This window comes from Neophocaena asiaeorientalis, unplaced genomic scaffold (genome assembly GCF_003031525.2).
Source record: "Neophocaena asiaeorientalis asiaeorientalis breed wild unplaced genomic scaffold, Neophocaena_asiaeorientalis_V1.1 scaffold114, whole genome shotgun sequence".
Classification (NCBI taxonomy): Eukaryota; Metazoa; Chordata; class Mammalia; order Artiodactyla; family Phocoenidae; genus Neophocaena; species Neophocaena asiaeorientalis.
In genome coordinates this window covers 4,221,365-4,239,017 of record NW_020173116.1, presented here as the reverse complement: position 1 = coordinate 4,239,017, position 17,653 = coordinate 4,221,365, and the positions used below count along the sequence as shown (strand labels likewise).

At 38.0% G+C, this 17,653-nt stretch overlaps 1 protein-coding gene across 4 annotated transcripts in view; it reads left to right on the top strand.

Annotated features, from left to right (window-relative positions):
• The window catches only part of EIF2AK3 (eukaryotic translation initiation factor 2 alpha kinase 3), a 67,131-nt gene that overhangs the window by 27,876 nt on the left and 21,602 nt on the right, over positions 1 to 17,653 (top strand). For 3 of the 4 annotated variants that reach the window (XM_024743760.1, XM_024743764.1, XM_024743761.1), the window contains 8 exons: positions 5,638 to 5,832; positions 7,834 to 7,967; positions 9,608 to 9,842; positions 10,426 to 10,588; positions 11,574 to 11,714; positions 12,682 to 12,804; positions 14,053 to 14,273; positions 14,654 to 14,766. In XM_024743760.1, coding sequence (XP_024599528.1) covers positions 5,638 to 5,832; positions 7,834 to 7,967; positions 9,608 to 9,842; positions 10,426 to 10,588; positions 11,574 to 11,714; positions 12,682 to 12,804; positions 14,053 to 14,273; positions 14,654 to 14,766 — 1,325 coding nt within the window. Of the gene's footprint in view, positions 1 to 4,815; positions 5,057 to 5,637; positions 5,833 to 7,833; positions 7,968 to 9,607; positions 9,843 to 10,425; positions 10,589 to 11,573; positions 11,715 to 12,681; positions 12,805 to 14,052; positions 14,274 to 14,653; positions 14,767 to 17,653 lie in introns of those variants that run through there. The other variant, XM_024743763.1, reaches the window with a different exon arrangement.

Below are 17,653 nucleotides of genomic sequence, written 5' to 3'. Positions count from 1 at the left end.
GCCATATTTTTAATTGCAAATAAGTTTGCTTTCTTTTACATTTGGAAGCAATGATGAATTTTAGCTCCTATTTGTTTGATGGATTTTCTGGTTTGTTTTTTTGTTGGGGGGATTGGGGGCGGTTGCACTTAGAAGCCATTGTGTTCCCTAAGGACCTGCTACTTCTTTAGGGGAAAAGAAGTTGTTTAATGGAAAAGGAAACAAGTAAAAATAAATGTTATTTGTTTACTAGAGACCCACTAACCCCTCTTCCTCTTTCTTGTAGTGAGGCACACCTGCTCTCCCTATTTGTACTCAACCCGTAGTACTGTTGACATTACCAGACAATACCTACTTTTTAATTTTATCACAATTTGAATTTATTGTTCTAGTAAATGGAATAGAGAATACCTAACATAATATGGGAGGTAGAGAACAGTAAACACTTGATTTTCTAACTGATATGTAACTTAAAATGAGAGATCACATTGGCTAAATACTACAATACTGTTACTGTCGGGTATATAAACTATGACCTAAATCTGTTCTTATTGACAGCCTCAAGTTGGACATTCTACAGAAGATAAAAATAAAAAGTTTTAATTTTTGAAAATATAATCTTTTATTTGTTGTTATCAAGAAATATAAGAAAGCAAAGAATAAAATAGTAATGTTAAAATTCTAAGATAATATGAGGTGGTATACATATGTATGTATGGTATACATACATACTGATGTCATTTGAGAGCTTACTAAAAATCAAATGTTTTTTTAATAAGAGTAGTAGTTGGAGATCTTTAAATATCCAGAATTATGATGAGCCTTCAGTTTAATGGTCTAGCCTTCCGAGTTTAGTTACAGAGCCCCTTCAAGGCTCTTGAGTGTCTTTCTTTTCTTTTTAACCTCTTATTTGGAAATAATTTCACACTACAAAAAGTTGCACTCTTTTTGGTATGAAAAAAACCCAACCCTTATATACCCGGATTTATCTGCTAAGAACGTGTTTGCTTTATCATTTGAGTTGTGTCTCTCTCTCTCTTATCTCCACATCCCCCACACATACTCTTTTTTTCTTGAAACATCTAAAGATAAATATCCATTGTAGCCCTTTACTCCTAAATGCTTCAGTGTGCATTTCCTAATAGAAATAGGAAATTTCTCTATTCTCTTACATAATCACAGTACAGTTATCAACTTCATAAATTTATATGGACACTTTACCGTCCATATTCCAGTTTCATCAGTTGACCTAAATAACGTCTTTTATAGCGTTCTCCACTCCCAGTACAGCATCTAGTCTAGGGTCAGGTAATACATTTACTTGTTACATTAACCTCTTTTAATCTGGATTTTTTTTCCCCACAGACTTTATCTTGTATGACGACATTTTTTTAAACATCTTTATTGGAGTATAATTGCTTTACAATGCTGTGTTAGTTTCTGCTGTATAACAAAGTGAATCAGCTATATGTATATATATATATCCCCATATCCCCTCCCTCTTGAGCCTCCCTCCCACCCTCCCTGTCCCACCCCTCTAGATCGTCACAAAGCACCGAGCTGATATCCCTGTGCTATGTGGCTGCTTCCCACTAGCTATCTATTTTACATTTGGTAGTGTATATAGGGACATTGACATTTTTGAAGAATATAGTCTCTCTTATCTTTTACTGATATTTAAAAAAAATAGAACTTTCCTCATTTTGTGCTTGTCTGATGTTTCCTGGTGATTAGGTCCAGGCTGTGTATGCTTGGCACAGAACGCTGCATGGCTGGTGTTGCATCCTTTCTCAGGGTATCATGTCTGTCACTCATTTGATCATCCAGTCAAGGTATTGTCTGAATTCTCCACTATATAAGGACTGTTTCTGTTTTGTTTTTCTTTTGCTGTACGCGGGCCTCTCACTGTCGTGGCCTCTCCCGTTGCGGAGCACAGGCTCCGGACGTGCAGGCTCAGCGGCCATGGCTCACAGGCCCAGCCGCTCCGCGGCATGTGGGATCTTCCCGGACCGGGGCACGAAGCTGCGTCCCCTGCATCGGCAGGCGGACTCTCAACCACTGCGCCACCAGGGAAGCCCTGTGGGAAGATACTTTAAGACAGTGCAAATATCCTGCTCCTCATCCAAATTTTCACCTAGATTTAACACCATGGCTGATTTTTGCCTGTTGCAGTCTTTGCTATGATGTCTGCAAGATGCTAATTTTTCCAACTCCAATCCTCCCTTCATATTTACCAGTAGACATTTGGCATTTCATTGCAGTAAAAGCCCTCTCTTCTCCCCCATATGTTGTTTATTTTATCTATTTGTTATCAGTGCGGATGCATAAATTCCTTATTTTTTTCCAATGTTTTATAATTCAGTACTTAATCATTCTGGTGCTTAAATTCCAGATGTGGTCAGTGACATGTTTCCGTCTTTTTTTGTGCATATCTTTACTTTTTAGACTAATAAGATGTTAAAGGCTCATCTTGTACCTGCCCTGCCCCAGCCCTGGAGGCAGCCGTTTCTCTCAGGAGCATTTGTTCTTTCGGTGGGGAATGGAATTAGATAACAAAATCTGGGCACTAGGTTTGAGTGCATTACTTTTACAGCCACTGAATAAGCATAAATGTATACATGTTAGTATACCTGATAAATATTTGTTAGAGGTACAATAAACAATTTTTGAGACTGTAATGGTGTCTCAGTTTACAGTTACAGCAAAAAGTGCAGTATTAAGGCTTTTGTCAGCGAACTTACGCTGCTACAATTTTCTTGGATTTCACAGCAAAAACATAAGTGATGCTAGCTTGAAGGCCAGATAGGGTTTCAGAGGGCAGGGTTGGTACAGGAGGATGTTCCAGGGAGAAGAAATGACATTGACAATGACGTAGCTGAACAATAACAGTAAAAACATTAAACATCCTGCTTAAGTAATGGCACCTGATTTCCACCCACGTGGGGAAAAGTGAAAGACAGCAAGGAAAAGGTTGTTTGAGGTCACGTTTAGAGGACTTTGAATGTATGTCAGAGTTAGGAATTGGGGTCTTTAGTAAGAAGATAATGGAGAGCTGTCGAGGATTTTTGAATAGTGTCATAACAAGCTTAACTTTGATTCAGGGATTAATCTAGAAGATATGCAGAGATTAGATTGAGGGAATTTCCAGTTAAGAGCTGTAAAGAGGCTGTTATAATAGTTCAGGCAGGAGATAGAGGATTTGAACTACAAAATGAAGGAAAGAAGTGGATTAGAGTCGTGTTTTTCAACCTGTCTTCTAGAACCCCAGGGGTGTGGGGCACAGCAGGGGTGGGTGGGGGGGGATATATTAGCTGAGCATCAACGGAGAACACTTTGTGACTGAAAAGGATCTCTTTAAAATATCCCCGTAAGTATCCCTTTAAAGAAAGGAATTCTGCTGCTTAAGGAACAAAGAAGTCCATAGAGAAATTTTGTTTAAAAAAGCAAATCGACATTTGCCTGGAGGTTTTCTGGTTTTTAAACTCATGCTTCTTTCATAGTCTCTTTTTCCAGATTTTTGAGCCTTGATGATCAGGAAAATAATCGTGTCATTAGCTGAAATAAGTCAAGTTGTGTCTGTTTTGTTTTTTTGTGTGTTTTTGGTGCGCTGTGCGGCTTGCGGGATCTTAGTTCCTCGACCAGGGATTGAACCCGGGCCACCGCAGTGACAGTGCCGAGCCCTAACCACTGAATCACTAGGGAATTCCCGAGTTGTGTCTATTTTGAAATGCCAGAAGGCCAGTGTCACAAAGTCATGTACTAATTTAACTCTTTCTCAAGAAACAAGATTTTCTTGGCCAAAATCTTTAGAGTCATCCTGAGCGCTTTTCTTCCGCTCATTCCGTACAGGGAATCCACCATGAAATCCTGTTGGCTTTACCTTCCAGTTATATCCCAAATCTAACCGCAGGCAACAGCTGCACTGTAGCCCACCACCAGCACCACCATTATCATCTCCGGCCTTCTGCTTCTCTCCCCACCTCCATCCTTGCCTCTACAACCTGTTCCCTTTCCTCCTCACAGTGCACTTCCCCCTTAAGGCCTTTGCAAAGGCTGTTCCGCAGGTATCAGCAGGGTTAACGCTTATGTTTAGATTTTGCTCAAATATTACTTTCTCAATGGGACCTACCCTGAACTTAACCATTACTGACAAGTCCTGTCCCCTCCCATGCACACATTTATCCGTTCCCCCTTTACCTTGTTCTAGTTTTTTCACTATGGCATTTAACACCTAACATACTCTGTAATTATTTATTACGTTGTTTATCTCCCGATACCAGAGTTTGAGCTCCACAATGGCAATGTTTTGTTTTTTTAATTTGTTTTGCTCCCTGGTGTATCCTAAGCAACAGAATAGTCCCTAGCATGTAGTAGGTCCTCAGTTAACATTGATAGACGAAGGAAGGACAGCTAAGAGCATTAAATCAGTAAGCTTGGTTACCAGGCTTCTAGCTCATAGCAGATCTGAGAAAGTGAATAAAAGAAAGAATGGGATGCTGCGTAAATCAACCTGTGTTCCTTGGATCTGAACCTATGATGGTAATTGGCCTGGACAAAATAGACTTGGAAAGTGCTGCATAAACTATCCCTTTACTAGAAAATCATATTATACGTTAACATAGTAATCACTATAAGAACTCCCACAGTAACCTCTTCTTTTTTTTTTTTTTTTGGTACACGGGCCTCTCACTATTGTGGCCTCTCCCATTGCGGAGCACAGGCTCCGGACGCGCAGGCTCAGTGGCCATGGCTCACGGGCCCAGCTGCTCCGCGGCATGTGGGATCCTCCCGGACCGGGGCACGAACCCGTGTCCCCTGCATCGGCAGGCGGACTCTCAACCACTGCGCCACCAGGGAAGCCCAGTAACCTCTTCTTGAACTCACTTGGTCACAGAACTCTCCTCAGTAATTCCCTTATTGTTATGGAACACGCTTGGCTCGTGGCAAACAGAGTTTGAGGAAAACCAGACTGGAGTGTACCTGTGGGTCCCAGGAGAGATGGGTGGTTCTTTTAAGTTGCTTTTGGTGGATGAACTGTGCCGTTTCGTATGCTGCTCAGGAGGCCTGAGTACCTCCGGTGAGAGACTACGGCTTTTAGTTCCTACTCTTAACAGTTCAGGTCCTTTTATTAATTTATTTTTTAAGATTTATTTTATTGAAGTATAGTTGATTTACAATGTTGTGTTAATTTCTCCTATACAGCCAAGTGATTCAGTTATACATATATATATTCTTTTTCATATTCTCTTCCACTGTGGTTTATCACAGGGTATTGAATATAGTTCCCTGTGTTATACAGTGGGACCTTGTTGTTTATCCATCCTATATATACTAGTTTGCATTTGCTAATTCCAAACTCCCAAAAACATTCCTCCCCACCCACTCTCCCCCTTGGCAACCACAAGTCTATTCTCTATGTCTGTGAGTCTGTTTCTGTTTCGTAGATAAGTTCATTTGTGTCGTGTTTTCGATTCCACATATAAGCGATATTATATGATATTTGTCTTTCTCTTTCTGTCTTACTTTGCTTAGTATGATAATCTCTAGTATGGCAGTATTTCATTCTTTTTATGGCTGAGTAGTATTCTGCTGTTTACATGACCCACATCTTTTTTATCCATTCATAAAATCCTTTTAAAAGTTAGCTTTTTATTTTAGGTATTTGGGAATAAGATGATCATTCCTTCCCTGGATGGAGACCTCTTCCAGTGGGACCGGGACCGTGAGAGCATGGAAACAGTTCCGTTTACAGTTGAATCGCTTCTTGAATCTTCTTATAAATTTGGAGATGATGTTGTCTTGGTTGGAGGAAAGTCTCTCACTACATATGGACTCAGTGCATATAGCGGAAAGGTGAGTAAAAATGTTCAGTTTGGGGAGAAATCAAAATAAATAGGAATAGAAGAGATAATTTCTTAAACTGTACTATTACTGGTTGAGCTTTGTAATAATTTTCCCCTGAGGATATCATTTCTTTTGATAAAAGAACTGTGAAGTAGAAAGGGGGAATATTATTAAGAGAAACTAAATTTATCCAAGATAACAGAATGAACAGCAGAGCCAGGAATAGCAGGGGGAAGAGAATGGATAACGGTGGTCTACTGTATGTCAGGTGCCTTCTTCACGCCTTATTTTGAAATCATCACAATATTTCTGATGGTTACATTTTACAGTTTTCATTTGGATAGATGAGGAACCCTCCAAAGAAGAATAATAATCCTGATGATAAGAATAATTGCTACTACTTATTTCTCTAGTTTGAGCCTATCGTAAGAGGATGCAAGAGGCAAGTTTGTACTCATTTTACAGATGAGAAAACCAAGACTTTCAAAGGTTCAGAAACTGCCAAGGTCAGATTTGACTTAGATCTGTGTGAAGAAAAAGTCATACTGTTAGTGACCTAGACTTTCTCCATTATTAGCTCTTAGGAGATGGTCTGCTTCTAAGATTGGGTCTTAAAACTCCATTATGGGGAATAACTAATTAGCTTTTTGGAAAGGTAAAAATCTCTTTTTAACCCCTTAATACGTTGATACTTGAATATTTGTATATAGACTTAAGACGAAAATAAGGAAGAATAGAAAAAAGATCTTTGGCCCTCAAGTTTTTCAAACTTTAAGGATCCCTTGTCTGAGTGTTAGGCCCATAGGCCCTTTGCAGGCTTCTCTGCCCTCTCCAGCCACCTGCATGTGTATTGTATTGAGGCGGCCTTGTGATCCTTTGTTTCCTTCAGTATTCTCATCAGTAAAACAATGGGATTGAACCCCGTCACCTGGGTCTCTGATTTGATGTGCTGCTCCAAAATTCTGGTATTCTAGCAGGTATGCTTCTTTCTGTGAGGATTTGGTCACATCATTCCAAAGAATCTTCCTTTTCCTTTGAGTGAAGTTTTCAAAGAAGTACTTGAAAATACGGCAGCTGTTAGAAAAGGTTCAGATTTTTAAAAACTAAATATTTCCGTCATATGGAAATTCTGAGGTGTTTTTTTTAAATGCACCTAGAATTTTATTAATGATATTATTACTAAGAGATCACAACTAGTTATTCATTTCTTCCATGGAAATGCTCAAAGTAAGACTTATTCTCAGAGATAAATATTCATTGGTACTTTTATGGTTCTAAATGTTTCATTTTAGGAGTTGGTGGTAATCTAGCTGTTGCTTTTTTTTCTTTTTCAGGTTATTTATTTTAAAAAATTTCATTGCAGTACAGTTGACTTACAATGTTTTGTTAGTTTCTGGTGTACAGCAAAGTGAATCAGTGATACATACACATATATCCACTCTTTTTTAGATTCTTTTCCCACATAGGCCATTACAGAGTATTGAGTGGCGTTCCCTGTGCTATATAGTATAGCTGTTGCTTCCTTTTGTTTTTTTTAACGGAAACTGTGTATTTTTAATTTTATTTATTTATATTTGGCTGCATTGGGTCTTTGTTGCTTGCTGCACGCGGGCTTTCTCTAGTTGCAGCGAGCGGGGACTGCTCTTTGTTGCAGTGCACGGGCTTCTCATTGCGGTGGCTTCTCTTGTTGTGGAGCACGGGCTCTAGGCACGTGGGCTTCAGTAGTTGCAGCACGCAGGCTCAGTAGTTGTGGCTCACGGGCTTAGTTGCTCTGCGGCAAGTGGGATCTTCCCGGACCAGGGCTCCAACCCGTGTCCCCTGCATTGGCAGGTGGATTCTTAACCACTGAGCCACCAGGGAAGCCCCCTAGCTGTTGCTTCTTAATGCTTGGCTACTTTTTACACATTTCCTCAATTTCCTTTTACTTTCTATAAAACTGTTGAGAGTCTTTTACTGTCTCTGATCTCCTGTAACTTGTTCTCTTTACTAATTTTACATCTGTCTTTTCAGGTGAGGTACATCTGTTCAGCTTTGGGTTGTCGCCAATGGGATAATGATGAAATGGAACAAGAAGAAGATATCCTGCTTCTGCAGCGCACCCAGAAAACCGTTAGAGCCGTCGGCCCTCGTAGTGGCAGTGAGAAGTGTGTATTCAGATAATGTTGCTGTTGGGGTTTAGAAGTACGACAAGACCAGAATTCATCAGCTTTTTCTTTGTGGAGATTTTCTGAACTATTTTGTTTCCCCAAAAGCATACTACTCTTTTAAGAGAAATGAAGCCCCTAAATTTAAAACAGCTTCATGATTTTTAACAGATCCTGAAGTGAACTTCTCACCATGTGCTTTAGGATATGGTAATGAAGAGGAGTCCCATACAGTGACTATATATTAGCTTAGTCTTAGGTTAATGATATGTTTCATAGCAATCTCACTGATCCAAGTTCTTTGCAGAATGCAGAAAACTCTTAAGACAAAGCTGATGTGCTTTGTTTCACTTGGGTCTGTTTGACCCTGCAGTTCTCTCTAGTAGGTAGTTTCATGGTTTGTGTGACCACCACCTCAATTATAAAATAATATTTTAGTGTATTTTCTTAAAGTGTTAAAGCCTAATTTATTTGGTCAAATACTGTTTTGTTTCCTTTTTCAAATAATGTAAATTTTTACATTTAAAGTAATGTGATTGAATTAGATATGCTGGTGGTAAATCACATGCTCGACTTTTCAAAACCTAATATTTAAATTTTAAATTGCTGCGCAGTAAAAAGAATTTGAGATCCCATCTTTATCTTTTGAAAGTGAAGCAGACTTTCAGATGTTGTCTAATCTGATGCAGTATCATTCAGTTTCCTTTCCTGAAAACTGTTTTCTCAAATTCAGTGAAGAATGTATTCTTTCTACATTCCCTGGACTTTGCATCTGCTGGCAACCCAACCTTCTTTATCCTGATGGGATTTTGTTTCCTTAAGTGTTTGAGTGCTTGCTGGGTGCTCAGCTACCATAGGAGCAGATGTTCAACTTCACGGAATTTGAGTTATCAGAATGGGAAGAGTCTGGCATCTAAGATCCATATTCCTTAAGTATCTGTTTTTCAACAGATGTCGGAATTCTAGGGCCATTTTATATCTTAGTGTCAAGACCATTATAGTGTCAACAGATAAGTGATTTTCCTATGTATTAGTTATAGAGGAGACATTGCTAATACCACTTTATGGATATGGACACTGAAACTCAAAAAAGGTTAAATGACTGGCCAGATCTTTGAGATTGAAGCTGAGGTGGTATGACCTTCAGGCTTGGTATACTGGGTCGCATTGCCTCTCGAGGCTGTATTTTCATAAAAATCTAAAATCAGTAGCTTTCGTCTTGCCTTTTGCATTGGTTTATTGGGATGTGTTAATTTCTCTGCACTTGAACAAAATGTGTCAGGCTTTAATTAAGAAGTAAGGCAGACTGCAAGCTACCTTATTTTAGGGTGACTGATGTGTTTTGAGAAAATTATCCTGATTTGGAAATGTGAACATTTGTTAATTTCAAGAGAAAAATCTGTCCTGTAGCCGTTGTCAGGTCACAACTCTCAGAACCACTGTTTCTAAAGGGTCAGGACCAAGTTACGCCCTCTTGTGGCATAAATCAGCAAGCATGCTCCCTTCCAGAAGATTGTGTTGAGTTGTTCCCTTTCTCGTCACAAAGTTTTAGTGTTTGCTTCTTCACTCTAGAAGAGTTCTTAATTATTTGGTCCTTTATTTAAGTGTAAATTTCTAAAACACACCTTTGTAAATTTAAGGTGGAATTTCAGTGTTGGCCACTTTGAACTTCGGTATATTCCAGACATGGAAACTAGAGCCGGATTTATTGAAAGCACCTTAAAGCCCAGTGGAAACAAAGAACAGTCTAAAATTATTTCAGACGTGGAAGAACAGGAAGCTGCCGTGATGGACACAGTGATAAAGGTCTCCGTTGCTGATTGGAAAGTTATGGCCTTTAGTAAGAAAGGAGGACGTCTGGAGTGGGAATACCAGGTACCTAGAACCACTGAGGATTTATAAATATGTTCCTTTCCTTCTCAGTTTGACCAAACATGTTGGGTAGAAGGAAGTGACTGCCATTTTGGATTTTCAGCTTGTTCTCTGTGCTCTAAGAAATTTGTGATTTTACATCTGTTAGAATGACTATTAAGAAAAAGTCAAAAAGTTGGTGAAGATGTTGGTGAACAGTGTACAACAGTGTATCTTCGTGCAGTGTTGGCGAGAATGTAAATTGGCATAGATGTTACGGAAAACATCATGGAGTTTCCTCAGAATATTAAACAGAAATGAAGAGAATAGATCTTAAATGTTCTTAAAACACATACATACAAAATAACTGTGAGATGGTGGATATATGAATTCGCTTGATTGTGCTAATTATTTCACAATTATACATATATCAAAATATCACACTGTACACCATAAACACATTTTTTATTCGTCAATTATACCTCAGTAAAGCTGGAAAAGTGAAAATTTGTAAAGAAATATGTGGTTTTAAAGGGTATTTCAGGAGTTGGGATACATAGAAATACTGCTTGAAATTGTTTAAAATTTCCTTTCCGTTTTTGTTTAGTTTTGTACTCCCATTGCATCTGCCTGGTTGGTTAAGGACGGCAAAGTCATTCCCATCAGTCTTTTTGATGATACAAGTTACACCACTAATGACGGAGTTTTAGAGGATGAAGAAGACATCGTAGAAGCCGCCCGAGGAGCCACAGAAAACAGTGTTTACTTGGGTGAGTGGATATCTCTTATCTAGCAATAGTACATGTTGACATCTAGATTTTATTCCTACATTGTCTCTCCCTACTTCAGGTGTGCCTGTAGTAGTTTCAATTCCTAAGTACACTCTCTGGCCTTAAGATTTGTACTTTGATTTCTATTCCTGCAATTTTCTTTCATTTATCCAATTCTGAAACTTTTAATTACTCTAGCGGGTTCTTTTTCTCTGAGACCTATATTTAAAAGGCTTAAAAATGTTGCCATTACATAGCATGATTTCACAGTACTTATGTATCTTCAGAGTCTAAAACTTTCTACATTTGTATTTGCATCTGTATCAGTTTGCTCCCCCTTAAAGGTATGTTTATTTTTTTCTATGCATCTACACAACTTATCTGAAAAATTAAAACAAAATTCTGGTGTGCTGCTTGGCGGTTGAAAGCCGTCAATGTTCTACATTTTGAAAACCCTCAAATCTAATTATTTGAACTAGTTTTGTGGTCAGATACACATAAAATTCTTTAAGCTCTGTCAATGTGCTACCCGCCCCTCAATCTCAGTGAAATGCAAGAATTTGAAATAACATATCACATGTGTTATGATAGTATTTAATTGAATTGTTAGCAGTATCTCTTGAATGATAGGTGTTTAGGTTTTCTTAAGGAAAAGGTTACCTCATCTAAGCTGTTACTTTCATAAGAGTACAACGATTTCTTTTGTTTGAATTTTCCTACTGGAAGAGTTTTTCAGTAATTACCAAAAATTATATAGTGAGAAACATTGTAACTTGTGTGTAACTTTCCTCCCCTGTTGTTGTTGAATAACCTTTGGGTCAAATTTGAGTGCTTCAGGTGTGATTCTTTGAAAAGAGCTATGTAGCACATGAATAAATAACTGGAATTCATCTAATTTTATTAAATCAAAGTGAACCTTTTTTAAAAAAAAAAAATCATCAGTGCTTGATTCTAAACCTAACTGACAGTGTTCTGGTTGATTCAGGAATGTACAGAGGCCAGCTGTATCTGCAGTCATCAGTCAGAATTTCAGAAAAGTTTCCTACGAGTCCCAAGGCCTTGGAATCTGTCAACAGTGAAAATGCAATTATTCCTTTGCCAACAATCAAATGGAAACCCTTAATTCGTAAGTGAATTATGAACTTTTATAAATGTTATTAAGATGTTCAGAGGCCTAATCATGGGCTTTGCCCTAGTTTTGAATATCACAGAGATCACAGCTATTATATACTCTATACTTTCTGATAAACTGGGAAGGTATTTCAGACGTTAATGAATTTTAATTATCCTTTAGAACATGATTTCATTGAAACAGCAGCTACTTCTATAGAAATCAATGTCAATAAAGTATTTCTCTGGACAGCTTAGAAAAACTCTTTAACCATTCTCTGACCACGCCTTGATATCATTTAGCTCTTAACATATTTATATTAAGAATATTTATGGAACTTCCCTGATGGCGCAGTGGTTAAGAATCTGCCTGCCAATTCAGGGGACACAGGTTTGAGCCCTGGTCCGGGAAGATCCCACATGCCACGGAGCAACTAAGCCCATGAGCCACAACTACTGAGCCCACGTGCCACAACTATTGAAGCCTGCGCGCCTCGAGTCCATGCTCAGTAACAAGAGAAGCCACCACAATGAGAAGCTCGTGCACTGCAGTGAAGAGTAGCCCCCTGCTCACTGCAACTGGAGAAAGCCTGCGCGCGGCAATGGAGACCAAAAGCAGCCTAAAATAAATAAATTTATTTAAAAAAAAAAAGAATATTTATGAAACATCTGGTTATCACATCATGTTCTTTGAGACACTCAAATTGAGTTGAATTCAAATACTAAACCATCTCTTTCCTTCAGCTATCTTTCTGTACCTTGTATATGTTTTTTATCACATATATCACATCCTATTTTAATTACTCGTTTAAATGACTCATCTCTCTATAAGACTGCTTTTCAAGAGAAAGAACGTTGGGCCATTTGTTTGGCTTACATATTTGAACTGAGCTGTGCTATTTGAATATCTGTTTTTTGGATGAATGAGGCACACACATTTTCATTAAAGTCCTAACAGTTAAGATTTTACCATTTTCTTTTAGATTCTCCTTCCAGAACTCCTGTCTTGGTGGGGTCTGATGAATTTGACAAATGTCTTAGTAACGATAAGTTTTCTCACGAAGAGTATAGTAACGGTGTGCTTTCAATCTTGCAGTATCCATATGGTGAGTGTGATTCCACTTGGATTGAAAATGCTGTTTTTATTTTTCTGTTTATTTTAATTTATCAATTTGAAATTAGTTAATAGAATTCAAATGCAAAGTAGCCAGTTGGAGGGTAGAAAATAAATATCTTGGGGGGCAGATATTGTGAATGGTGGCCAAGGGTACAAGGCTTCAAAAGACGGATTGCCAGGGTTTTGCCACATGCTAGGCTGGGCACACCTAACTTACCTGTGTCTCAGTTTCTTCATCTGTAAAACAAAAGTATAGTAATCCTAATATCTATTTATTGGGTTGTGGTAAGGTCTAAATGAGATAATGCACAGTCTTAATTAGCACCATGCCTGGCAAATAATTGTGTTCAATAAGCATTAGTTCTTGTTATTAGCTCTTACTTAATTATGAGCTTATATAATATAGTCTATATAATATCAGTCTGTATAATGAAGAAGATTGGTGTTTCCCATAGAGCTATGTGAAAATGCTATAAAATGGGGTTATTTTAATTTTGTTTTCAGACAAGGAAAATTAGTACAAAGTCAAGAATAGGTGACATTTGACGTGAAACACATTCCTGTGTATTTAAAGTTAGGATATATTCAGATATGAAAGTTTTTTGAACAGTTGGATATAAAAAAGAAAATTGCTTAGATCTGCATTAGGCAAAAACATAGACTCCTCATCATTTACCCTAGATGATAAACCTGGGAAATTATTGTAGAATTTAAATTGATTTAACAAAAATCAGAGAGCTCTGAACTACAGACAGCTGTCTATCTGATATTGATCAAAATGCAAGGTAAAAGAGAATTGTGTAATCTGCCCGTGTGGTATAAAATAGAAGGTAAAAAGGACAGGCTGCTTTCTAGGACAAATTCATTTTGACAGCCTGAAAGGAACCAGAGAGCATGTGGAGATGTTCTCCTCGTCATGGTAAAATTTGATATTTTATTGATGCTAAATGAAAGTGAAGTTTCAAATCCGCAAAGGAGGTTTGAGTACTGTCTAATTTTTTTTCTTTTTTGCATTTAAAGGATTGAATTATTAATGAGATAATGAATGGAGTAGGCCTTAAGGGTTGTTTTTAGTCTTATTATTCAATAGAAAGATGTACTAAAGAGGAGATGAAACTTTAGAAAAAGGAATTAGTGTTAAAAGTCGTAGGAAATTGGATAATTTTTAGCAATTAAAGGTGGAACTATATTGGTTTATCTTTTTAAAAAAAAACACTTTTAATGTTTGTTGTTGAAGATAATGGTTATTACCTGCCATACTACAAGAGGGAAAGGAACAAACGGAGCACACAGATCACAGTCCGATTTCTCGACAACCCGAATTACAGCAGGAGTATCCGCAGAAAGGATCCCGTTCTCCTCTTACACTGGTGGAAGGAAATAGCTGGAACCATTCTGTTTTGTATCGTAGCAACAACTTTCATTGTGCGCAGACTCTTCCATCCTCATCCTCACAGAGTAAGACATTGTTTAGAATCTCATCTTTTTCAAAGTGTTGGGACTATAGAAAACTTGGGGGGGGTGTGTGCGCGTGTGCGTGTGTGCATGTGAGGAGCAAGGCGTCCATTTCCTTAAGTTTTACCCTAAAATCATTGTTGCCCATACTCTTGCCTCCACGTCCTTGTCCCCTTCGCTCCTCAACCCATTGCAGTCTGGCTTCACCCTGATCATTCCCTTTCCCTTTGACAAAGGAAATGCTGTTGTTTTATGTTCTTATAATGCATTTATTTTTCTCAATATTATTTATTCTTCAGTGTTATTTTATAGCCTAATATTGTTAGCTAACCTCAATTCAGCTTTGTACTGAGAGGGATTTTTTTTCTCCCCCACCTTATCAGCAAAGGAAAGAATCTGAAACTCAGTGTCAAACTGAAAATAAATATGAGTCTGTCAGTGGAGAAGCTAATGACAGTAGCTGGAATGACATAAAAAATTCTGGATATGTATCACGGTATGAGTCTTTTCATAAAATGTATGTGTGCTGTAGCTTCTGGTGCTAACTGTTCAAATCCAGGAAGAAATGGCCTTAGATACAGAGAACGAATGGGTGGTTCAGAAGGGAGAGGGGGAGTGGTGGGTGAAATAGATGAAGAATAGAATAGTTGTTCATTCAACATCTGCTTCTAAACCTCCAGTTATATGATAAATCACAGAGATTGTAATATACAACATAAGGAATATGGTTAATAATATTGCAGTAACTTTTGTGGGGACAGATGATTACTAGACTTGTCGTGGTGATCATTTCGTAACGTATACAAATGTCAAATCATTATGTAGTACACCTGAAACTTACATAATATTGTATGCCGACTGTATTTCACTTAAGAAAGAAAAACAACCTCTAAACTAAGATATTGTTTAATTTTTTTCAAAAAAATGTATGACTAGGTAAATAAAACAGACATATCCCTCAAGTTACTTAAACTGATACAAGGTGGTATAGAAGAGGGATAGAAATAGAGTGTTATAAAAGTTTAGAATTATAGCCACCATGTATGTCAATTATTTCTCAATAAAACTGGAAGGAAAAGAAAAAAAAGAATTACAGCCACCGAATTGAGTTGTTATTCAGATGACATAGTTATTGAGGGTCTACCATGTACTGGGCTTGGCATTAATACCAAACAATAATTTTTATGTTATTGGAATATGGCATAAATCTCCTATGTTACTTAATCCTCAGTTATTTATTTCATCCTTATTCTGTCTAAAATAAGAAGCAGAAAACTGGGGAGAAATACACCAATAGAATAGATCATTTTTAAAAACAGAAGAGGGAGTTGGGTTACTTAAAAAGCGGCCAATTCAGATAATTTGAAAGTAAAATAAAAGTAGAAAATCTGTAAGCAGATCTGTCAGGTGTACGGATTTTGACGCTTTGTGGGACAAGAAATGGTGCTGCAGTTCAATTTTCTTACATGGATTATTGCTACTTTTCCCCTTCGTTTTGATATCATGCTTAGCACTTTCGTGATACAGGGACAAGGAGAAGCTCTATATGAAACTTACTGCTTAATAAATATCTAGGGAAATGGCTTTTTGACAGAAAAGATGGAAAATTACAGCTAAAATGTGGGTTATTTTGATTATCTATGGACTTAATCTAAGCTGCATTAATACCATCTTCTCAAAAGTTAAGAATTAGCTGTAATCCGTATGTTTAGCAAAACGTACTAGGTGACTAGCAAGTGGTAAGGGCTTTAATACCCTTGCTAATAAAAATGCTGACTTATAGTGAGGGAGAGGAGAGGGGCCCGTCAACTCCATGGGCAGTTCAGTACCCAAGCCATTCATTGTTCATTCAGCATCTTTCTGAACGACTGTGTGCAGTACCTCAGGCTTTGGGAGAAATAAAAAGACTGGTCCTATCCCCTGGAGGAGCTTCAAGTCTACCGGGGAAGGTGATACTAGAGAAAACATAAACATATAAGGAAAAAAGCCATGAGCTATAAGTAACTAACTCTGGCTGTGATGATTCAAGAGGGCGTCATAATAAGTCACGAGTAAGAGACAGGTGGAGAAGGGAGGGTGAGTGGGGTATGGTGATTAAGCATATATTTGTAAGGCTGTTGTGAAGAGAATTGGAATAATGTACTCTAAAATTGAATTAGACTCAATTTTCCTTCCATTTTATTCACTATGAAGAGAACAGCTGATTGTTTTTAAAAATACAGGATCTCTGTGTAATACCTGATGTCTATTGAGTGCCTACTATGTTCTAGGCATTATTAAGAACATGAGCTGTGGATTCAGTCATGAATTTAAGTCCTAAGTTGGGACCTGAGGCAAGATGATACTTATATTTATAAAAGCTGTAATCATATATAAGATGTTTCTCCTTTCAAAAGATATATCCATTTTCATATGAGTGTTTTCTTTAATGTAGGAAGATAATTCAGTTGGCTCTCCAGGAGTAGGACAAGAACTTCATGGGCTTTTGCAGTTGGGGAGATGGATTTGTACTCAAGTACCTTGCCTAGCTATTCTTAGGGATACAGATCATTACTCTTCATTCTCTGTGAAGGTAATTGGCCCATGGAGGGTTGGGATCTATTGTCTCTCCTCCTTAACACCATGCTCTAAAGCTGAGCCAACCGCTAAAATAATATGAGTGTGCAAGTCATAAAGTAATAAAGTTAGCCTTATAAGGGACACCAAAGATCATCTAATTCAACTCCCCCTCACACGGCTGGAAGAATGTCTTCCACAGCACGCATGCGTGCATTCATTCATTTATTAATTCATGCATTATTCGATAGATATTTGTTAGACCTTCTATTTGCCAGGTGAGCCCAGGCTTCGGAAATACAAAGAGAAAAAAGAATTCTCTCCTGCAGTCAAGGTCCCTACAATTCAGTAGTAGTGGAGAGAGAAAGCTGCTTATAAATAACTGCAAAATATTGAGACTAAGTTTAAACAGTTGCAAGTAGTATGTGCAAAGTGCTATAAGAACACTATTAAGACAGGGGTCTAGGAAGGCCTTACAGAGGTGGTGAGATGAGCAGAATGAAAGAAAAATAGAGGTTTTTTATTAAGTCCAAAGAAGTAGGGCATCCCCCTGGAGCAAATAGCAGAAGCAAAAGCTCTGAAGTTGTGAGAGAGCCTGGTGCAAGTTGGCTGGAATATACAGAGCAGATCAGAGAGGTCAACAGGGGAAATGGGCTACAAAGTGGAGGTCCATCTGTAAGTGCCAGATGGTGAGTTCGCTTCTGTCCAAATACCCTTGGTGATGAGCACACTGACTCCTGAGGCACCCCAGCGAATTTCAGTTAGCTTTGGTTCCTAGAGAAGGTTTCTGGCTAAAAACGTACATAAATGTAATGGGACTGATTCAA